The 20,903-nt window shown below is 38.2% G+C and overlaps 1 protein-coding gene across 7 annotated transcripts in view; it reads left to right on the forward strand.

Annotated features, from left to right (window-relative positions):
* The window catches only part of CDKAL1 (CDK5 regulatory subunit associated protein 1 like 1), an 875,166-nt gene that overhangs the window by 260,060 nt on the left and 594,203 nt on the right, over positions 1–20,903 (forward strand). For all 7 annotated transcript variants that reach the window (XR_010750305.1, XM_066377142.1, XM_066377141.1 and 4 more), the window contains one exon: positions 5,159–5,207. Coding sequence is in view for 6 of the 7 variants with exons in the window: in XM_066377142.1 (XP_066233239.1) it covers positions 5,159–5,207 (49 nt within the window). In the remaining variant the exon portion in view is untranslated. The remainder of the gene's footprint in view (positions 1–5,158; positions 5,208–20,903) is intronic.

The raw sequence follows: 20,903 nt of genomic DNA on the forward strand, positions 1-20,903 counted from the left end.
ATCAACTTGCTCCCTGACTGACCTTTTTTTAAGCCAACTTGACAAAATTGTGTTTGAGATCTATATTAGTTTTCTAGGGTTGCCATAACAGATCACCACAAGCTGGGTTGCGTGTTAGCCATACTCTAAACCTGCACTGTCCAGTATGGTTACTGGTAGCCACATGTGACTGTGTAAAGAGGTAAAATTTAGTTCCTCAGTCACAGGAGCCACATATCAAGTACACAGTGACTAAATGTGGCTACCATGTTGGACAGCACACAGCACATAAATATTTCCATCACTGTAGAAAATTCTTTTGGGAGCAGTGCAAATTAGCAAATTTCTGAATAGCACTTCTGTTTGCTTTAGGTACTTTTTATAGGTTTTGTTTCTTCAGTATACGTTTAGTTATAAATTTGGAGTGGTTCAAAATAGCTGAATAAAATATTTTTATGGATTTCTTTTAAAAGTTCTTCAGGAGAATGTTATTTATGTATTGTTTATTCACCAACTCTTTTTTTCATTGTTGAGAACATATGGAGTCAGTAATAGAACATACTGCATGTCCCTCCTCCCCCCGTATATTTATAACTAAGTGCCTGAAGGACACAAGATACTATTTTATTTATTTTATTTGAATTATATGTCAGAGACTAAGCTTTGTGTATTCAGGGCTACAATTTATAGCATTGATTAAGAACAGCTTTCCTTTTCTCCCCAGAATGAATTCAATGTATTCTTTACTGTATGTGAATCCTGAGTTTGTTCTTTTATTATTTTTTCCTTTCTCCCTGTCTCTCTCATCCCTGCTTCTTTTTTTGCCTCATAACTTCTCCCTCTTCTGTTGAACCTACCTTTCTTTTCTGTCTCTCCTTCTTTTTTTCCTCCTGTCTCCACCTTCCTTCAGTATCCTTCTTATGAAAAATTCTAATGACACAATTGTTTTATTATGTCATTAATGAACTTCTCCTTGCTTATTTGTAATTAAATATACATTTTTTTCATCTTTTCTACAAATTTTTTAGACCCTGACTTTTAAAGTTCTGGAGCTTCCTCATACTACCCAGTGGTTAAATAATCACGTGTAGGCAATATTTAATTTGCTGCCATGAAGGCAAATTTAATCAATTAGTTTTTTAATTTAGAGGCTATAGTTTGAGCTGTGTCCATTTGTGTAAGTTCTTTGTGACCACCAGAGTGGAAGAAAATCTTTGTTTCTTCAATGCCCACACAAGTGTGTATTTAACTTAAAAAATATTTTATTTTGACATAATTTTACATTCACCGAAAAGCTACAAAAATAATGATCATGCATTCATTACCCAGATTACCGAAATGTTAATTTTTAATAAATTTGCTAATTATTGTTACATATATACATTTTTTTCTGATCCTTTTTAATAGTAAGATGCAAACATGATGCCCCTTAACCTGTAAATTCCTATGTTTCAGAAACAAAGATATTTTCTTTCATTGAAGTAGTACAATTATAAACACAGGAAGTAATATTGATGTAATATTATATCAGTTTGCAGACCATATTCATCTTCATCTCTTGCCAGTCATCCTAATCTTTTATAGGAAAAGAAACACCCCAGATCCAAAGTTGCATTTGGCTACCAGGCCTTTTTAGTCTCTTAATTTAGAACATTTCCTTAGTTTTTCATTGAATTTTGTGACCTTTACATTAGAACATTTGACCACCCTCAACACTTTTTTGGTGATAACAGCTTTTTTTTTTTGAGATATTTATCACACACCATACAATTCTTCCATTTCAAATGTATAATTCAATGTGTTTTAGTATATTCACAGTTACGTGACCATCACCACCATCAATTTTAGAAAATTTTCATCACTCCAAAACGAAACTCAATACTCTTTAGCAGTTTCTTTCATTTCTTTTGTCACCATCCATATGCACTTACTTATCTACTTTGTTTCTGAAGATTTCCCGAGTTTAGCCATTTCATATACATGGAATCATTTAATACTTGACATTTTAGTTTGGCTTCTTTCACTTAGTGTAATGTTTTAGCATATATCAGTACTTTCCCGTTTATGTTTTAATATTTCATAGTATGGCTGTACCGCCTTTTCATCTGTCAGCTGATGGAACTTGGTTGTTTCTACCTTTTTGCTGTTATGAATACCTCCAGGAGAAACTTGCTCCGTCAGTTATTTCTTCTGTCTTCAACTACTTTACTGCCTTTCTCCCCTTTGCATATAACTCCCCCCCCATAAATAAACAAATGAATGAATTAAATATATCAATCTAAACCAAAACATATAGACACTCAATTTCTCCTAGCTACCTACCAGCAGTTAGTTCTCTTTCTTCTTCCCTTTCTACCTAGCTTTGTGAAGCAGTAACCTATATTAGCTGTTACCGTTTTCTTTATTTCATTTTCTTTTGACTTTCAGTTGACATACAATGTTCTATTAGTTTAAGGTGTACACCATAGTTTTGAGACATTTATATTGAATTCCCGGATTGCCTTAATAAGTTAATTAATCCCTTCACTGTTAAATCAGACACACCCATTTTAGTCTTTATGTTACTTGTTATCTTGTAGCAATTGACACTGTTGGCTACTTCCTCCTCTTTGAAGTTTTTGTTATCTTGGCTTTAATCACATTATTTAAGGAAACTACATGGACTCTCTCTTCTTTTTTTCTTCCTGGAAGTGAGAAGCCCGTAGTAAAGCAGGCAGACAGACTCCTGCATACGCAGACCGGGATCCACCCAGCATGCCCACCGAGGGACGATGCTCTGTCCATCTGGGGTGTTGCTCTGCTGCAACCAGAGCCATTCCAGTGCCTGAGGTAGAGGCCATGATGCCATCCTCAGCGCCCGGGCCAACTTTGCTCCAATGGAGTCTTGGCTGCGGGAGGGGAAGAGAGAGACAGAGAGAAAGGAGAGGGGAAAGATGGAGAAACAGATAGGAGCTTCTCCTGTGTGCCCTGGTTGGGAATCGAACCCAGGATTTCCACACTTTGGGCTGATGCTCTGCCGCTCAGCCAACCAGCCAGGGCCACATGGACTCTCTTAATAAAACCAAACCTAAAGCTTCTAGTGGCTCCAGGTGGACACATCTTCTGTTAGGTAGGTTTGTTTGGGACTAAAGATCCCACATTCTCTGAGATTTAATGTGCCTTTGGCAATTTCCCAATAATTATTGCCAGTGCTAACACCATGCTGGCCTAAGCGGTCAGAGGCAGTGCTGTATTCAAGTGTGATTTCTAAGTCTGTCCTTGTTTTCCTGTTAGACACTCAGACAAAGGAATGTTTTAAAGAGATTTGCTATTGCATTTTTAATAAAGTTTTTTTGAAAAGGTTCTTTTTTGTTTCATTTCAGGTCATTGCAACGTTGTTGTATAATGATGAAAGATTAGAAATAACACAGAAGGCCCATTAATAGGGGAAGGGATTACGTAATTGTTACGGTATATCTGTACATGAGATACTGGGCAGCTAGTGAAATGAATGAAGAAGGCCTGTATGTACTGATGACATCTAGAAAACAAATTAAGGGCAGGTCTGTTTTATATATCATCCATCTATGTCTCATTTTTTTTAAAGAAATGGAAAAACTACAGAAAAGAACTGTATTAGATCCTATTGTGCATGGTTTTGCTTTTTGCACTTTCAGTTGCCTATGGCCAAGCACAACCTGAAAATACTAGATAGAAATTTCCAGAAACAGCTAATTTTTAAATTGTAAACTATGTGCTGTTCTGAGTAACTTGAAGAAATCTTGTGCTGTCTTGCATTGTCCTACTCTGTGCTCTCTGGGATGTGACTCATCTCTTTGTCCAGTGTATCTATGCTGGACATGCTGCCCACCCATGAGTCACTTAGTAGCCATTTCTTTTATCAGACCAGTTATTAGAAAGAGATACCACATTTACGTAACTCTTATTATCAGTACATTGTTATAATGGTTCTATTTTATTGTTGATTTTTTGATTAATCTCTTACTGTGCCTAATTTATAGATTAAACTTTATTATAGGTACGTGTGCATAGGAAAAAACATTATATATATATGATTTGATACTATCTGTGATTTCTGGTATGTGCTGGGGGGTCTTGGAACATATACTTCACAGATAAGGAGGGGTCTGATGTATATAGGGTGGGGCAAAAGAAGGTTTACAGTTGTCATATGGAAAATAATACAGTAGTTAATAAATAATAATATCAGGATAAATTTTCAAGTACTCACAACTGCAAACCTACTTTTGCTTCTATTCATCGAACTATTATGAGTGATTTCACCTGAGTGGAAATGGAAGATGGAAGGATGTTATGGGTTACTTTATTTCTGCTTTATACTGTATTTCTATTTTGTTTAAATTTATTTAGTGAACATATATTTCTTCTGTAATAAAACAATGATGAACTGAGGAATTTTACAGTAGAAGTAATATCAAACTTATGATCTATTCTTACTTAACTTTCTCTGTTTCTTTAGCTTCTTAGACTACAATCTTTGCTTTTTTCATTTTCCTTCTAAACTCCAGCCACTATAACTCAGTCTCCCTAGTGGATTTCTTCTAATTTAATCCTGTTTATCCCATAAGAAGCATTCCTGGCTCACTCAGTCAGATTTTATTACCTTTCTTCTGTGATTTCATGACACCCTGGGAAATCTTTCTTAGTCACTGGTGTCTACGGCAGGATCTGTTATTGACTTTGTAGTCCATAGACTGGGGCACAGTACCTAGCACAGGGTAGAAATTTATTAAAAGGGGTTTTGCTGTTAAAATAATAAAGCACAGACTTGGGGTAGATTCTCTTAATATTAGCATGTCCTTTTGCGTAGGTTGTCATTTTCTGCCGTTTTTCTTGAAGCTCTGTGTGAAGAGACATGTTTTAGTTGAACATTAGTTTATTTCTCAGGACATTTTGAGTTTATGTTGATAGGCTCATCTAACAATGCCAGGAAGTTTATTTAAATATGATATGATTTCTGTAATTGTCTTGAGAGGAGAAGAGAGTGATAATTTCATAATTCATTACAACATGAAATAGTAATACAAATGTATTAATTAAAGGAAACCTGCATTTGTGAGCTTAGAAAATGTGTAACATTGACTAAAGCAGAAGGACACACACAATTTAATATTTTTTTTCTGTAAATTGCTTGTCTAATAGTTTTTTTTCTTTTTAGGTTCAACAGATAGATCGTGTAGTAGAAGTTGTGGAAGAAACAATTAAAGGTAATTCTTGAAAGTGAGATGGACAGAGTTATGTATTGTATATAAAACTGCCTTTCAAGGAGACTGACCTGGATGAGGTACAGAAACTGTGGGCTGGACTTCAGAGACCAGTTACTCTCCTTCTGCTCCAAGAAGGAGGGCCAGTTGCCAGCTCCCATAGTTTAGAACTTCTTAGCTATTCATATTTTACTGTTCTTTTTTTAGACAAGTTAAAAAAAGAGTCATCCACCATGGCAGTCGTCTATTCCTTCATCTTAGGTGTTGCAGTGATTTGGGGGCCTAAAAGCATCGAGATATATAGTTATAAAAATACTACTTAGTTAACATTTATTGAGCATCTTTATGAAAAAACTTTTTTTTGAAAATTTTTGCTTTAGATAGGAAATTGTAAAAGTTTGTCCCTGACTACTTCCTGCCTTGACTGATCTCATATACAGGCCATAGTTCTTTATTTTTAAATTTTTATTATTTATTTATTATTATTCTTTTGATAGAGAGACAGGAAGGGAGAGAGATGAGAAGCATTAATTTATAGTTGTGTCACTTTAGTTGTTCATTGATTACTTTTCATATGTGCCTTGACCATGGGGCTCAAGCTGAGCCAGTGCCCTCTTGCTTAAACCAGCAACCTTAGGCTTCAAGCCAGTGACCTTTGGGCTCAAGCTGGTGACCATGGGGTCATGTCAGTGAGCCTGTGCTCAGGCTGGCGACCTTGGGATTTTGAAACTGGGACCTCAGTGTCCCAGGTAGATGCTCTATATATTGTGTCACAATTGATCAGGCTATAGTTCTTTATTTTTATTTTTTGTTATTTAATTAAATATATAACATTGGTTAATAGTTATATAGTTTTTAGGTGTGCACTTCTACAACACATCATCTGTATATTGTATTGTGTGTTCACCACCCCCAGTCAAGGCTCTTTTGGTTTTTGTTTACCCCCTTTACCCTCTTTAATCTCCCAAATCCCCTTTCCTTTGGTAATCACCACAGTGTTGTTTGTGTCCATTAGATTCTACTTTGTTTAATCCCTTCACCTTTTTCATGCAGTCCCTCAATCCCCCTCTCATCTGACAAGCAGTTCGTTCTCTGTGTCTGTGAGTCTGTTTTGTTTGATAGTTTATTTTATTCATTAGACTCCACATATAAGTGAAATTATATGGTACTTGTTTGTCTCTGACTGACTTATTTCAGTTAGCACAATGCTTTCCATATCCGTCCATGCTGTCCCAAATGGTAAGGTTTTCTTTATCCTTTTTTTCAGCCAAGTAATATTCCTTTGTATAAATGTATCACAGCCTTTATATCCACTCATCTACTGATGTGCACTTGGGCTGCTTCCAAATTTTGGCTATTGTAAACAGAACTGTAATGAACATAAGGGTGCATACGTATATTCTTTCAAATTAGTGTTTCTTTGGATAAATTCCCAGAAGTGGAATCACTTGGTTGTAAAGCAGTTCTGTTTGTAATTTTTTTAGGAACTCGATACTGCCCTCCACGGTGGCTGCACCAATCTACATTTTCACCAACAGTGCAGGAAGGTTCCTTTTTCTCCACATCATCCCTAACACTTGTTTTTTGTTGATTTATTGATAATAGCTGTTCTGACTGGTATGAGGTAATATCTCATTGTGGTTTTAATTTACATTTCTTTGATGATTAGTATGGGTTTATTTCTGGGCTCTCTATTCTGTTCTATTGATCTATATGCCTATTTTTATACCAGTACCATTGCTCTTTTGATTATTGTGACCTTGTAGTATAGTTTGATATCAGGCAGTGTGATTCTCCAACTTTGTTCTTATTTCCCAAGATTACTGTGGCTATTTGGGATCTTTTGTGGTTCATATAAATTTTCAGAATATTTTTTCTAGTTCTGTGAAATATGCCATTAATATCTTTATCAGAATTTCATTGAGTCTATAGGTTGTATAGGCTGTATGGACATTTTAATGATGTTAATTCATCTAATCCATGAATGTGATATATGCTTCCACTTATTGTATCTTCCTCAATTTCTTTTTTCAGTATCTTATAAGTTTTGGAATGAGGTCTTTTACATCCTTGGTTAAATTTATTCCTAGGTATTTTATTCTTTTTGAAGGAATTGTGAATGGGATTATTTTCTTAGTTTTCCTTTCTGATAGTTTATCATTGGTATATAAAAATACAACTGAACTCTGGATGTTTATTTTGTATCCTGCTAGTTTACTAAATTCATTAATCAATTTTAGTAATTTTTAAATTTCTAATGTGGAAGTGCTATGGATTTCCCTCTTAAGACTGTCACAGATTTTGGGTGTTCTCATTTTCATTTGTTTCAAATACCTTTTGATTTGTTTCTTGAGCTCATTGTTAACCTATTCATTGTTTAGTAACATGTCATTTAGCCTTCATGTCTTAGTGTGTTTTTCAGTTTCTTCCTTGTGATTGATTTTGTGTTTCATACCATTACAGTTAGAAGATGCTTGATATAATTTCAGTCATATTTGACACTTATTTAGATTTCTAACATGTGCTCTATCCTTGAAAATATTTCATGTGCACTTGTAAATATGTATATTCTAGTACATTGGGTTGAAATGCTTTGAAGATATCCATTAAGACCATTTTATCTAGTGCGTCACTTATGGTTGCCATTTTCTTTTTGATTTTCAGTATAGAAGATCTATCCATTGGTGTCAATGGGGTGTTAAAATACTCTACTATCACTGTACTGCTGCCAGTCTCTCCCCTCATGGAAGGCCAGAAAGGTTTATCAGGTCCAAACAGAGCAAGTTTTGGCCATATGAAGGGAGGGCTCTACACAGGTCAGGCATGTGAAGGAAACTGTCCCTTCTCCTAGAGCCACTCAGCTTAGTTTTTCCCAAGTTCTGCCAAGAGCCAGATTTCCACAAAGCTGGATCATCAGAAGTTGGTAAGGTGGGTCAAGTGGATCTCCCGTTAGGGGGGATGTGCTTGTCAGGTTTGGGGGAAGGAGTGGGGAGTGATCCCTGCTCCAGATCCACACAGATCAGTCTATCCCCGATCTTTCCCCGACCTCAGTAGGGCAGAACACCTGGAGTTAGGAGGGTGGGGTCACCAGGAGCTCAGAGATTGGGGCTAGTGGATATCTCATGAGGGGGAAGTGCCAATCAGGTTCTTGGAAAAGTGGGGGTAATGGCCCTCATCCCAAAGCCATACAATGCAGTCACTGACATCTCCTGAGTCTGCCCAGACCTCTTCACCTGGGCCCAGGCAGCTATCTCCTTAGCAGGGCTCAAACTCTGCAGGGTGGGGCTATAGGGAGTCCAGAGGGTGGAACAATTGCTTTCTCCTAGGCCGATGCAGTATGGAGGGTGTGCTACACCCAGTCAGGATTGCATCTATAGTGTGGGAGAGTCACATGGGTCAGGGATCCTGGCGGCTGTTCCTTTCTCTCTCTCCCTGGAGCTATATACCACAGTCTCTCCTCATGAGACTAGTTTGCTCTGCCCTCCCTCTGTGGGTGCCCAGGGTGAGTGGCTGCAATCCTTATTTTATGTGTTGGCCCTTTATTCAGAGGGTGTCTGTGTCTCTAGCAGAATCCTGTCTTTCCCTTATGGGCGCAGAATCTCCACTGATTTTCACAGCCAGATATTATGTGGTTCTGATGCTCTATGCTGGGGGAGCCTGGCTTGGGGGTGAGATCCCACGCTTCTTAGTGGGTACCCCCCGCAGCTGAGATATCCCTCTGGAAACTCAGCCACCACCTGTGGCATTTCTGCCCTCCTACTAGTCTTGATATGGCTTCTTCTGTGAATCCTATGTTATAAGACTTCTTTTCAGCTAGTCTACAGTTGGTTATTCAGGATGATCAGTTTGGTAGTAGGAGTGTGTAACATCCACCTACTTCACTACCATCTTGGATCTCCCTGTTCTTTTAATTTTTAATCTTATTATCATTTTTGTTTAAAATATATTTAATTTAAAATTCAGACCAGGAAGACAGAATTTATTTAGTATTTATTTATTTATTTATTTATTTATTTATTTATTTATTTCAGAGACAGAGAGTGAGTCAGAGAGAGGGATAGACAGGGACAGACAGGAACGGAGAGAGATGAGAAGCATCAATCATTAATTTTTCACTGCGTGTTGCAGCACCTTAGTTGTTCATTGATTGCTTTCTCATATGTGCCTTGACCGCGGGCCTTCAGCAGACTGAGTAACCCCTTGCTGGAACCAGCGACCTTGGGTTCAAGCTGGTGGTGGGCTTTTGCTCAAACCAGATGAGCCCGTGCTCAAGCTGGAGACCTCGGGGTCTCAAACCTGGGTCCTCTGCATCCCAGCCTGATGCTCTATCCACTGCGCCACTGCCTGGTCAGGCAGAATTTATTTAGTTTTGCAGTAAGGAAGTTATTTGTATTTTTTCAGTTTTATTGAGATACAGTTAACATTTGCATGGTTTCATATCATGTAATTATAGTTTTATTTTTTTAAAGTACTTTTTAAAGTAGTATCCAATTTTAATATCTCTTGAGGTATAATTTTATAGTTTCACTGGTACATAGACTTATGCTTTGTTTCATTAATGTTCTTTGAAACATTTTATTGATGTCACTTAGAAATAGTCATTATTAATAATGTAGTTTAATTCTTAAATATTTATAACCTTTTTTCCCTCTGTTAGATTAGCATACATGAAAACTAGTAATATGATATTGAAATATTAAGTTAAATGAATTCAGAGTCTCACTTAAAATTTTTACTATTTTCTTATGGAAAATTTGCTTTAAACAAAGAACAACTGAATAGATTACTTCCCCCACATTGAGATTTTTTTAATCACATACTTTCCCTTCAGGCTTGTACTACCTCCCATATGCTGTTGTTAATGCCCATTTATTTTGAATTTTTATAAACTTAGAGATTTTGACCACAGAATATGAGAAGGTGATCATATACCTTAATTATTTTTTTATTCTGAAATAAATGAAATGTCATGATTAAAAATTTTGAGTAGTGATAATTTTGAGTGTTTTTTCAAACTATACCTCAAATCTATCTAGGAGAATTCAAAAGTACTAGCATTTATTGTGCACTTACAATGTTATAGGCACTTCCCATGGATTATTTAATCTTCACAACAGTACTGTGAACAAGGTATAACTGTTTTTCTCATTTATCAGATGAGGAGTTTGAGACACGGGCCACACAACTAATAAGTAGCAGATTTGGGATTTTAAGCAGTTCTGGCTCCAGTGCCTGAGCTCTTAGGTTTGACACTACTTTTTTTGCGGTACTGTGACTTCTCTGCTCTCTCTGAGCTGAGAATCGTTGCCTTAATAAATGTCTGAGCTTGTTAAAGTAATGCTTCTGGATATTTGAGGATATTGTTGCCTTATCTTCTGTTTGAGTACCTGGTGCATATTGGGCTCTCAAGAGTTTTTCAAAGAAGTTGAGGGTGATGAAGATAACACAGGAGAAAATCTAGGTGACCTTGGCTAGGGCAATGACTTTTTAGAATGCAGCACTCAAGGCGTGATTCATGAGAGAAATAATTGATAAGCTGGACTTCATCAAAATTAAAAACTCCTGCTTTGCAAAAGTCACTGTTAAAAGAGTAGACAAGTCACAATGTGTGAGAAAAATAGTTGGAAAAGGCATAGGTGATAAAGGACTCTTACCAAAAATATATGAAGAACTCTTAAAATTCAATAATATAATAACCTGATTTAAAAAACAGCCCAACAAACTGAACAGAAATTTACAAAGGAACAAATACGAATGGCACATAAGCATATGAAAAAATGCTCAACATCATATGTCATTAGTCAGTTGCAAATTGAAACAACAATGTGTTATTACTGCCCTCTTATTAGAATGGCCAAATCTGAAACACTGACAACCACAAATGTTTATGAGAATGTGGAGCAACAGGAACTCTCATTCATTGCTGGTAGGAGTTCAGCACAATGTGGTAGTTTACTATAAAATGAAACATACTCTTTCCATACAATCCAGTAGTTGCACTCCTTTGTAGTTATCCAAAGGAGTTGAGTTGAAAACTTACCATACACTGATATTTACAGCAGTTTTATTCATAATTGCAACAACTTGCAAGCAACCAAGATATCCTTCAGTGAATGGGTAAACAGACTCTGATACATCCAAATGGTAGAATGTTATTCAGTGCTAGAAAGAAGTGAACTGTGAAACTATGACAAGATGTGGAGAAAACTTAAATGTAAATTACTAAGTGAAAGAAGTCAAACGGAAAAGGCTACGTACTCTTATTCCAAATAACTTTCTGGTAAAGGTTAAATTATTGATATAATAAAAAATATCAGTGGTTACCAGTTGTTATTGGGGGCCAGGGGTAGAAAAGGATGAGTAGCCAGAGTACATAAAATTGCTAGAGCAGTGATACTATTCTGTATGATACTCTGATGGTGGGTACATATCATTATACATTTGTCCAAACCCGTAGAATGTACACCATGAGTAAATGGTCAACTATAAACCTTTGGTGATAATGATGTATCAGTGTAGGTTTACTGACTGTGACAAATATGGTACTCTGGTGTGGGATGTGGTAATGGGGCTGTTTGTGTGCTTTGGGAAAAGGGATATATGGGAACTCTCTATTTTCTGCTCAATTTTGCTGTAACCTAAAGCTGCTCTGGAAAATAGTCTATTAAAAGACAATGAATAGTAAATAACATTGTGCTCAGCAGACTCCCAAATAGCTTGCAGAGATCAATTTCTATAGGAAATCAGAGAAGTAAAGATAAACTATATTTTTCTATGCTCACAACACTTCTGACACCAAATATATGTTTTCTATACCAAGTGATTCTAACAGTAGCAATCCAGGGTTAGGGCAGGTGTCCTTAAGTCCTTAAAGCCTCAGTATTACAAGACTACCCACCACTTCAGAGGCCCATCGCAAGTTCATATTGTCACCTATACTTCTGACAGATCAACTGTAAATTGGGTTTCTATGACTCTCCTCAGATTTGATAGTTTCCTAAAGCCCTCTCTGTTTAGAAAAGCCCTTTACTGATGTTACTGGTTTATTATCAACGAGACATGTCAAGAACATCCAAGTGGGAGAAACATGAGGGTAGGATGTGTGGAAAAGACTGCAGAGCTTCCCTGCTCTGGGTGCACCACCCTCCCAGCACCCCAGTGTTTTTACCAACTTGGAAGCTCTCCAAACCCCATCACTAGGGTTTTTCTGGAAACTCCATTACACAGATTGATTGATTAACTCATTGGCCATTGGTGATTGATCTTAATGTCTATGCCCTCTTCCCTCTCTAGAGGTGTGGGGGGTTGTGTGGCTGAAAACTCCATTCTTCTAATCATATGGATGGCTCCTCTGGTTACCACCCCATCCTCCAAGATTTTCCTCTTTAACTTAAACCAGATACGGTTGCTCCACTCACTGTTATCACTCAGGAAATTATGAGTTTAGAAACTCTGTATTCGGAATCAGGGTACTATACCACAGTATCACAGAAGGCTCATTTTCTCCATGGTTATGTTAATCAGGGATGGCTTCTCACTGAAGTCTTTGGGCTTAAGTGGATTTATTGGAGAGACTGCTGTTAGATTTAATTGTAAGAGTCTACAGCAAGAGTTGAGTTGAGGATGAAGTTGCTGGAGATGTTCATTGCAGGTCTGATGTGAGGGAAGGAAGGCTGATGAATTGTTTTGGTCATACAACGGAGAATTTTAGAGATGGAAGAAATAATTTTATAGGTGTCCTTAGTTTGCAGATGAGGAAGTTGAACTAGGAAGGGGTTAAGTGACTCATTTGAGATTTCCTGGTTAATAGAGAACAAGGCTTGTTAGTGAACTTCTGTTCTTTACTTTTTATTTCTATTGCCAATACTTCATCTAGACAGCACAAGTTATGAAATAATGTGCCCTTTAGCATTTAACCAGTTGTTTGTTGTCTTCCAGCACATTACTTTTCTGAGGGTCAATTTTCTCAGGTTAAAATGGAGAGGATTAAGCGGGTAATGCTTTTGAGATACCCAGAACACAACTCATACTATTGTTTTATTTCTTACTATCTCAACACCTCGACTGCTAGGATAATCTAACTAACCTTTGCTACCAGTGACTCTGCTTTCAGTCTGACTGAATATGGCTACCATTGTCCTCAGATTATTGTACTCTCCTTCATATGTGTCTTTTTTTAATTTTTTAAATTAATTTTAATGGGGTGACATTGATAAATCAGGGTACATATGTTCAGAGAAAACAGCTCTAGGTTATTTTGACATTTGATTATGCTGCATTCCCATCACCCAAAGTCCAATTGTCTTTCGTCACCTCCTAACTCAGGGGTCTCAAACTCAACTCAGCATGTGGGCCTCAGAGCAAGATCACAGCCGTTCAGCTGGCCGCACTAGGTCTACAAAAGGCAACTGTTACGCAACACTTTTCTCACTGCAGTTGAAAACAGAAAAAAATCAGTACAGCAAGCACAATCATACATGCAGTTTACTCAGTGTCACAAAACGACCAGAAACTGTAGTTCGCGTCACAACTGTTGTTAACTAAGCTAATATCTAGCTAGGATGCTAGAGAAATGAAAAATACAAGTAGACCCCTAGGCTTACTTAATTTTATCCAAAATATTTTGAACTTCGTGGATTAGTCTGTGGGCTGCACAAAATTGGTAGGCGGGCCACATGCGGCCCGCGGGCCGTGAGTTTGAGACCCCTGTTCTAACTGGTTTTTTTTTGTGCCCCTCTCCTCTCCCCCACCCCGTAACCCCCACACTCTTGTCCATGTCTCTGAGTCTCATTTTTATGTCCCACCTATGTATGGAATCATATAGTTCTTAGTTTTTTCTGATTTACTTATTTTGCTCAGTATAATGTTATCAAGGTTCATTCATGTTGTTGTAAATGATCCGATGTCATCATTTTTTATGGCTGAGTAGTATTCCATAGTATATATGTACCAAAGCTTTTTTTTTCTTTTTTCTTTTTTTTTTTTTCTGTATTTTTCTGAAGCCAGAAACGGGGAGAGACAGTCAGACAGACTCCCGCATGCGCCTGACCGGAATCCACCTGGCACGCCCACCAGGGGGTGAAGCTCTGCCCACCAGGAGGCGATGCTCTGCCCCTCCGGTGCGTCGCTCTGTTGCGACCAGAGCCACTTTAGCGCCTGGGGCAGAGGCCGAGGAGCCATCACCAGCGCCCGGGCCATCTTTGCTCCAGTGGAGCCTCAGCTATGGTAGGGGAAGAGAGAGACAGAGGAAGGAGAGGGGGAAGGATGGAGAAGCAAATGGGCGCTTCTCCTGTGTGCCCCGGCCGGGAATCGAACCCGGGACTTCTGCATGCCAGGCCGACGCTCTACCACTGAGCCAACCAGCCAGGGCCTGTACCAAAGCTTTTTAATCTACTCATCCTCTGATGGATACTGGGCTGTTTCCAGATCTTCGCTATTGTGAACATGCTGCCATAAACATGGGGGTGCATTTCTCCTTTTCAAACAGTGCTATGGTGTTCTTGGGATATATTCCTAACAGTGGGATAGCTGGGTCAAAAGGCAGTTCCGATTTTTTAATTTTTTGAGGAATCTCCATACTGTTTTCCACAGTGGCTGCAGTAGCCTGCATTCCCACCAGCTGTGCAGGGGGGTTCCATTTTCTCCACATCCTTGCCAGCACTTATTCTGTGTTTTTTTTTGTTTTTTTTGTTTTTTTGGATTTTTCTGAAGCTGGAAACAGGGAGAGACAGTCAGACAGACTCCCGCATGCGCCCAACAGGGATCCACCCGGCACGCCCACCAAGGGCGATGCTCTGCCCACCAGGGGGTGATGCTCTGCCCCTCCGGGGCGTCACTCTGCCGCGACCAGAGCCACTCTAGGGCCTGGGGCAGAGGCCAAGGAGCCATCTCCTGCGCCCGGGCCATCTTTGCTCCAGTGGAGCCTTGGCTGCGGGAGGGGAAGAGAGAGACAGAGAGGAAGGAGGGAGGGGTGGAGAAGCAAATGGACGCTTCTCCTATGTGCTCTGGCCGGGAATTGAACCCGGGTCCCTCGTATGCCAGGCCGACACTCTACCGCTGAGCCAACTGGCCAGGGCCTATTCTGTGTTGTTTTGTTGATGAGCGCCATTCTGACTGGTGTGAGGTGATATCTCATTGTAGTTTTAATTTGCATTTCTCTAATGATTAGTGATGTTGAACATTTTTTATATGCCTATTGGCCATCTGTATGTCCTCTTTGGAGAAATGTCTATTCATTTCTTTTGCCCATTTTTTGATTGGATTGTTTGTCTTTCTGGTATTAAATTTTACAAGTTCTTTATAAATTTTGGTTATTAACCCCTTATCAGATGCATTGTCAAATATATTTTCCCATTGTGTAGTTTGTCTTTTTATTCTGTTCTTATTGTCTTTTGCTGTGCAGAAACTTTTTAGTTTGATATAGTCCCATTTGTTTATCCTGTCTTTTATTTCACTTGCCTGTGGAGACAAATCGGCAAATATATTGCTGCGAGAATGTCAGAGAGCTTACTGCCTATGTTTTCTTCTAAGATGCTTATGGTTTCACGGCTTACATTTAAGTCTTTTATCCATTTTGAGTTGACTTTTGTGAATGGTGTAAGTTGGTGGTCTAGTTTCAGTTTTTTTGCTGGTAGCTGTCCAATTTTCCCAACAGCATTTGTTGAAGAGACTGTCTTTACTCCAATGTATTTCCTTTCCTCCTTTGTCAAATATCAGTTGTCCATAAAGGTGTGGGTTTATTTCTGGGTTCTCAGTTCTGTTCCATTGATCTATATGCCTGTTCTTATGCCAGTACCAGGCTGCATATGTGTCTTTAGTGGTGGCATAGTACCCACCAACTTGATAGGGGAATTCTAAGTGTGATCTTAATTTTCTTCTGCCATCTCCACTTTTTTTTCCATTAATTTCATACATACGCCTTTTGCTCCAATCAACTGTCACTTTTTGTTTCCTCTGTTGTTTGCAGTTTGCTTCACATTATCTTAGAATCCTGTACAGAATGGATGCGGTCTGTTTGCCCTGCCCCAGGTTCATTCTCGCCCTTCTCCACCTGGAGTGTGTTCATGAAGGCTGAGCTGTGTGAACTGCATCAGCAGACCCTGCTATCGGGCTCCTAGCTCGTTTTAGCCCATCAGGTGATGGAGGGGTGACTAGAGCGTGAGGTAGAAGTGTGAGTTACCTTCTCACCCTTCCTTCTCTACTCTTCCTGGATTGGTTGCTTCTCTCGCCTCCAGGCCACAGCTTTCGTCTGGTGGCTCCCTCTATTCATCTGTTCACCCAGGTTCCTGTAGCCGTTCCCTTCCTTCCATTTCACAGGCCCAGGAGCAGGAACAGCACCCCATTGTTGCTCACCTTAGAGTACCGCCTTGTCTCTTGTTGCTTTGGCCACTCTTGCCAAATTTCAGTAAATAGTCCCTTTATTAAAATCTCTTCAGTGATGCAGTGTGCCATCTGCTTTGCTGGGACCCTGATTGATAAATGCCCTGTGGAGAGGCAAGGCTCTGCCTAGAAGGGCCAGATGGAAGACAGCCTGGTAAGAGGATTTTGCCATAACTGCCTTGTTTCCATGTTTGATCCCTGTTGAGCTCTCTTCATATCTGTCTTCTCTGAAGGGAGTTTGGATAGACAGCCTCCGCCACAGCCTGTTTGCATTCTTCTTATTGCTCCTTGTGTTATATGAAGTAATGTTTTTAAAAACTGTAATAATGTGAAACATTGATGTTGATGCTGAAAGCATTTAAATCTCCTATAATTAACATAAAGCCATGCAAAACATTTCATTTGTATCTGTCTTAGTTGGAACAAAATGAAAAATTTCAAGTTACTTTGAATGAAAACTCAATTATTTTAATAGTGGCCTGAAAATTTCATTCATTTTATATAACATTTGTTTTGGGAGACTAGATTATATCAATTTAGAATTTTCTTCTTTATCATCTTGAAAATGCAACAACTCTGTAACTGAATCTAGGGGAAGAATTATGGCATTTGAAAGATTTAAATTAATTTCTTTTAAAAATATTTGTAAGAACGTTAGACTTTGCTTAGAAGGGCATTAAAACTTTTTGTTTGAAAGCTCTGAAGGGAACATAAATTCGCATTTTTTCTGATATGTGTACATGAAGTCCTCAAAAAAACCCAAAAAAACTTGAAAAATTCTCTATAAAAGATAGTCTAGCTCAGGGGTAGTCAACCTTTTTATACCTACCACCCACTTTTGTATCTCTGTTAGTAGTAAAGTTTTCTAACCACTCACCGCGGTTCCACAGTAATGGTGATTTTTTATTTTTTTATTTTTGTATTATTATTATTTTTTTGAAGTTGGAAAAGGGGAGGCAGTCAGACAGACTCCTGCATGCGCCCAACTGGGATCCACCCAGCATGCCCACCAGGGGTGATGCTCTGCCCACCTGGGGCGTCGCTCTGCTGCAACCAGAGCCACTGTAGCGCCTGAGGCAGAGGCCACAGAGCCATCCTCAGCGCCCGGGCCAACTTTGCTCCAATGGAGCCTTGGCTGTGGGAGGGGAAGAGAGAGACAGAGAGGAAGGAGAGGGGGAGGGGTGGAGAAGCAGATGGGCGCTTCTCCTGTGTGCCCTGGCCGGGAATCAAACCCGGGACTCCTGCACGCCAGGCCAACGTTCTACCACTGCGCCAACTGGCCAGGGCAGTAATGGTGATTTATAAAGTAGGGAAGTAACTTTACTTTATAAAATTTATAAAGCAGAGTTACAGCAAGTTAAACATACAATAATAATTACTTACATAATAAGTACTTTATGTCGGATTTCCATTAAATCTGGCAGAATAAATCTTTATAAAACAACTTACTATAGTTAAATCTATCCTTTTATTTATACTTTGGTTGCTCCAGTACCGCCCGCCATGAAAGCTGGAACACTCACTAGTGGGCGGTAGGGACCAAGTTGACTACCAGTGGTCTAGCTGAATAACTTAAGACAAATGATTTGCAAGTAAATATTGCTTAAAATTAGAAAAATGTTTTTACTATTTAGTTGTGTTTCTTCCCCAGTCAAGCTCTAATAAAAGAGACCTCTATTGTCATTAATATGTTTACTGGTATTTTATTCAGTCTAATTCCAAATGCCTCCAGTGTTGTTAATTTAAGACTTTCCCAATATGGTACAATCTGCAAGTTATATTGATTTTCTGTTTCCCCTAACTTCTCAATAATTGATGCGATCTTGGTTTAGACTTATCTAAATTCCCAGGGCACTTCACCAAACAGCTCTTTCTTATTTAACACAGTGCTATTAGTCTTCCCTCTGTCAGATTTCTTACTTTGCACTGGATGCTAATTCAGAGCATAAACTCTTTGTAAATTGAGACTGGAAGACAGAACTATATAAAGTGTGGCTTTATCATTGTTTATCATGAGTAATTGCCTCACGAAGTCCAGTGGAGACTTACTTGCGGATGTTTTCCAAGCATAATGGATAATCAAATTGAGATGGGATATGGAGCATTTTATGGCTCCAACAGTATTATACTACAAAAACATATTTGCTTTTTTAATATTTGTTTTCAATAAACAATTTTATTGTCAATATATGCTTTGAAAGGACACTTTTATGTATTCTCGTATAATTTTTGATACAGTTACTGTAGACTGAATATAGTAGAAAAAGTTGTGCTTTTGGTTTTGCATAATAGACATAACTTGCTATTCTCACTGGTGTAATTAAATAAGTGATTAATGTCTAACTTCTAGTAACTCAAAGAGCAAGGAATTTTTCGCTGTTCTTCATTTATTTACTTTCTTCAGTGAGCCTGTTGTTTTATGTACCATATTAACACGTGATTCCAGTTTGCAACCATAGTGTTTTGCTACTTTCTTAACTGTCAGTTTATGACTTTTCCTATCTTCTTTCCTTTCTTTGCCCTTCTTTGATTTCCCCAAATTAATGATGAGATTCTACCTTTAGTTATTTGTCCCCTATACATATATATTATTTCTGGAATGAATTTCTTTTTATTAATTATATCCTTCTTAGATCAAATCATAATATTTTTAGAAATAAGAATAGGGAAATTCTTTTATACCTGAACTTATATAAAATTCCTTTATTCCTATATAAGTTCTACCATAGGACTTTAAGTTGATTTTTCAGATCACTTTATTCTATGTCTTGACTTGGAATGATAACTGGAAAAGGCTGTCTTTTAGCCAAACCACCATATAATCTCTTGTCTGTGTTTCTGTGACTTCATAGTTGTATTTCAGCCCTGTTTCCAGCCATACACATACTGAGCAGAAACAGTGTTTTTTATCTTCTAGAAAATGTGCATTAGATGAGTCTTCTTTAATGATTGTAAATGGTTATCATGTTTACTTTTTTTAAAAATAAAAGTAGTTATGTAGCTTTAAGTTTGTGTAATATTTTTCTGCCACTAAAGATTTTAAAACTTAAATAAATGCTTAACTATGTCCCCCCGGTGGATTCTGCTGCTTTATATGGCTTAAAAATTGTTTTACATGTTTTAGTTTGTCTTAAATTTAAGTATACTGTTTTAATGTGCTCATCCCATATTTTCTTTTCTATTTAAAGATTTTTTTTCTCATGGTTTGAAACCACCTTTTATTATCATACAAAGATTTGAGTATTTCATTAACTTTTGATTTCTTTATTCTGGGATAAGGAGGGTGCATAGTGTTGAATGAATAGTGTCTTAGGTTGATGAGCTTACTGTAGTTTTCACGTAGCACTGTTATAATAGTTCCTTGGATTTGATTGTTCAAAATAGAAAAGGAAATTACTTTACAGCTCGAACCTCTCAGGCTCCATGACCTCAGCCCTACTGTTAGTGGTTCCACTGATCTATCCACTAAAGTAGCCCCATCCTTCCTTGTTTAAATAGTAACAAGGACTTGCCTATTGTGAAAGTGGGCTTACTGTATTTCCCCATGTATAAGACACACCTTTCTCCCCAAAATTTAGGGTCTAAAAACTGAGTGTGTCTTATACAGTGATTGTTGATATTTTTACTTGGATTTCCCACTTTTTCACGCTTGTTTTTGTGCTCTTTTTTTTTTTTTTCCCCAGAGACAGAGAGAAAGTCAGAGAGAAGGGTAGATAGAGACAGACAGATGGGAATAGAGAGAAATGAGAAGCATCAATCATTAGTTTTTTGTTGAGGCACCTCAGTTGTTCATTGATTGCTTTCTCATATGTGCCTTGACCGTGGGCCTTCAGCAGACTGAGTAACGCCTTGCTTGAGCTAGCGACCTTGGGTCCAAGCTGGTGAGCTTTGCTCAAACCAGATGAGCCTGCACTCAAGCTGGTGACCTCGGGGTCTTGAACCTGGGTCTTCGGCATTTCAGTTTGATGTTCTATTCATTGCGCCACCTCCTGGTCAGGCTGTGCTTATTGTTGAAGACAGTGATTCGTCATCAGACACAGATGAGGACAAGTTAATGGATGGGAGTTTTGACAGTGATGAGGAGTTTTATGAATTTTATGATGAATAAAACTGAGTTCAGTAACTGTATGTAATATATATTATTTTCAAATTTTGAGCCCCGATATTAAGATGCGTCTTGTACATGGGAGTGTCTTATACATGGTGAAATAAAGTAACTCTTGCAAGTCTTGATGGGGCCTTGCAGACTGCACAAAAGTGAGATTATAAATATTGCTGAATTCTCTAAAAATGTATTATTGTAGTCTAGATTTTTGTGCA

Source organism: Saccopteryx leptura, chromosome 3 (assembly GCF_036850995.1).
Source record: "Saccopteryx leptura isolate mSacLep1 chromosome 3, mSacLep1_pri_phased_curated, whole genome shotgun sequence".
NCBI classification, from domain to species: Eukaryota; Metazoa; Chordata; class Mammalia; order Chiroptera; family Emballonuridae; genus Saccopteryx; species Saccopteryx leptura.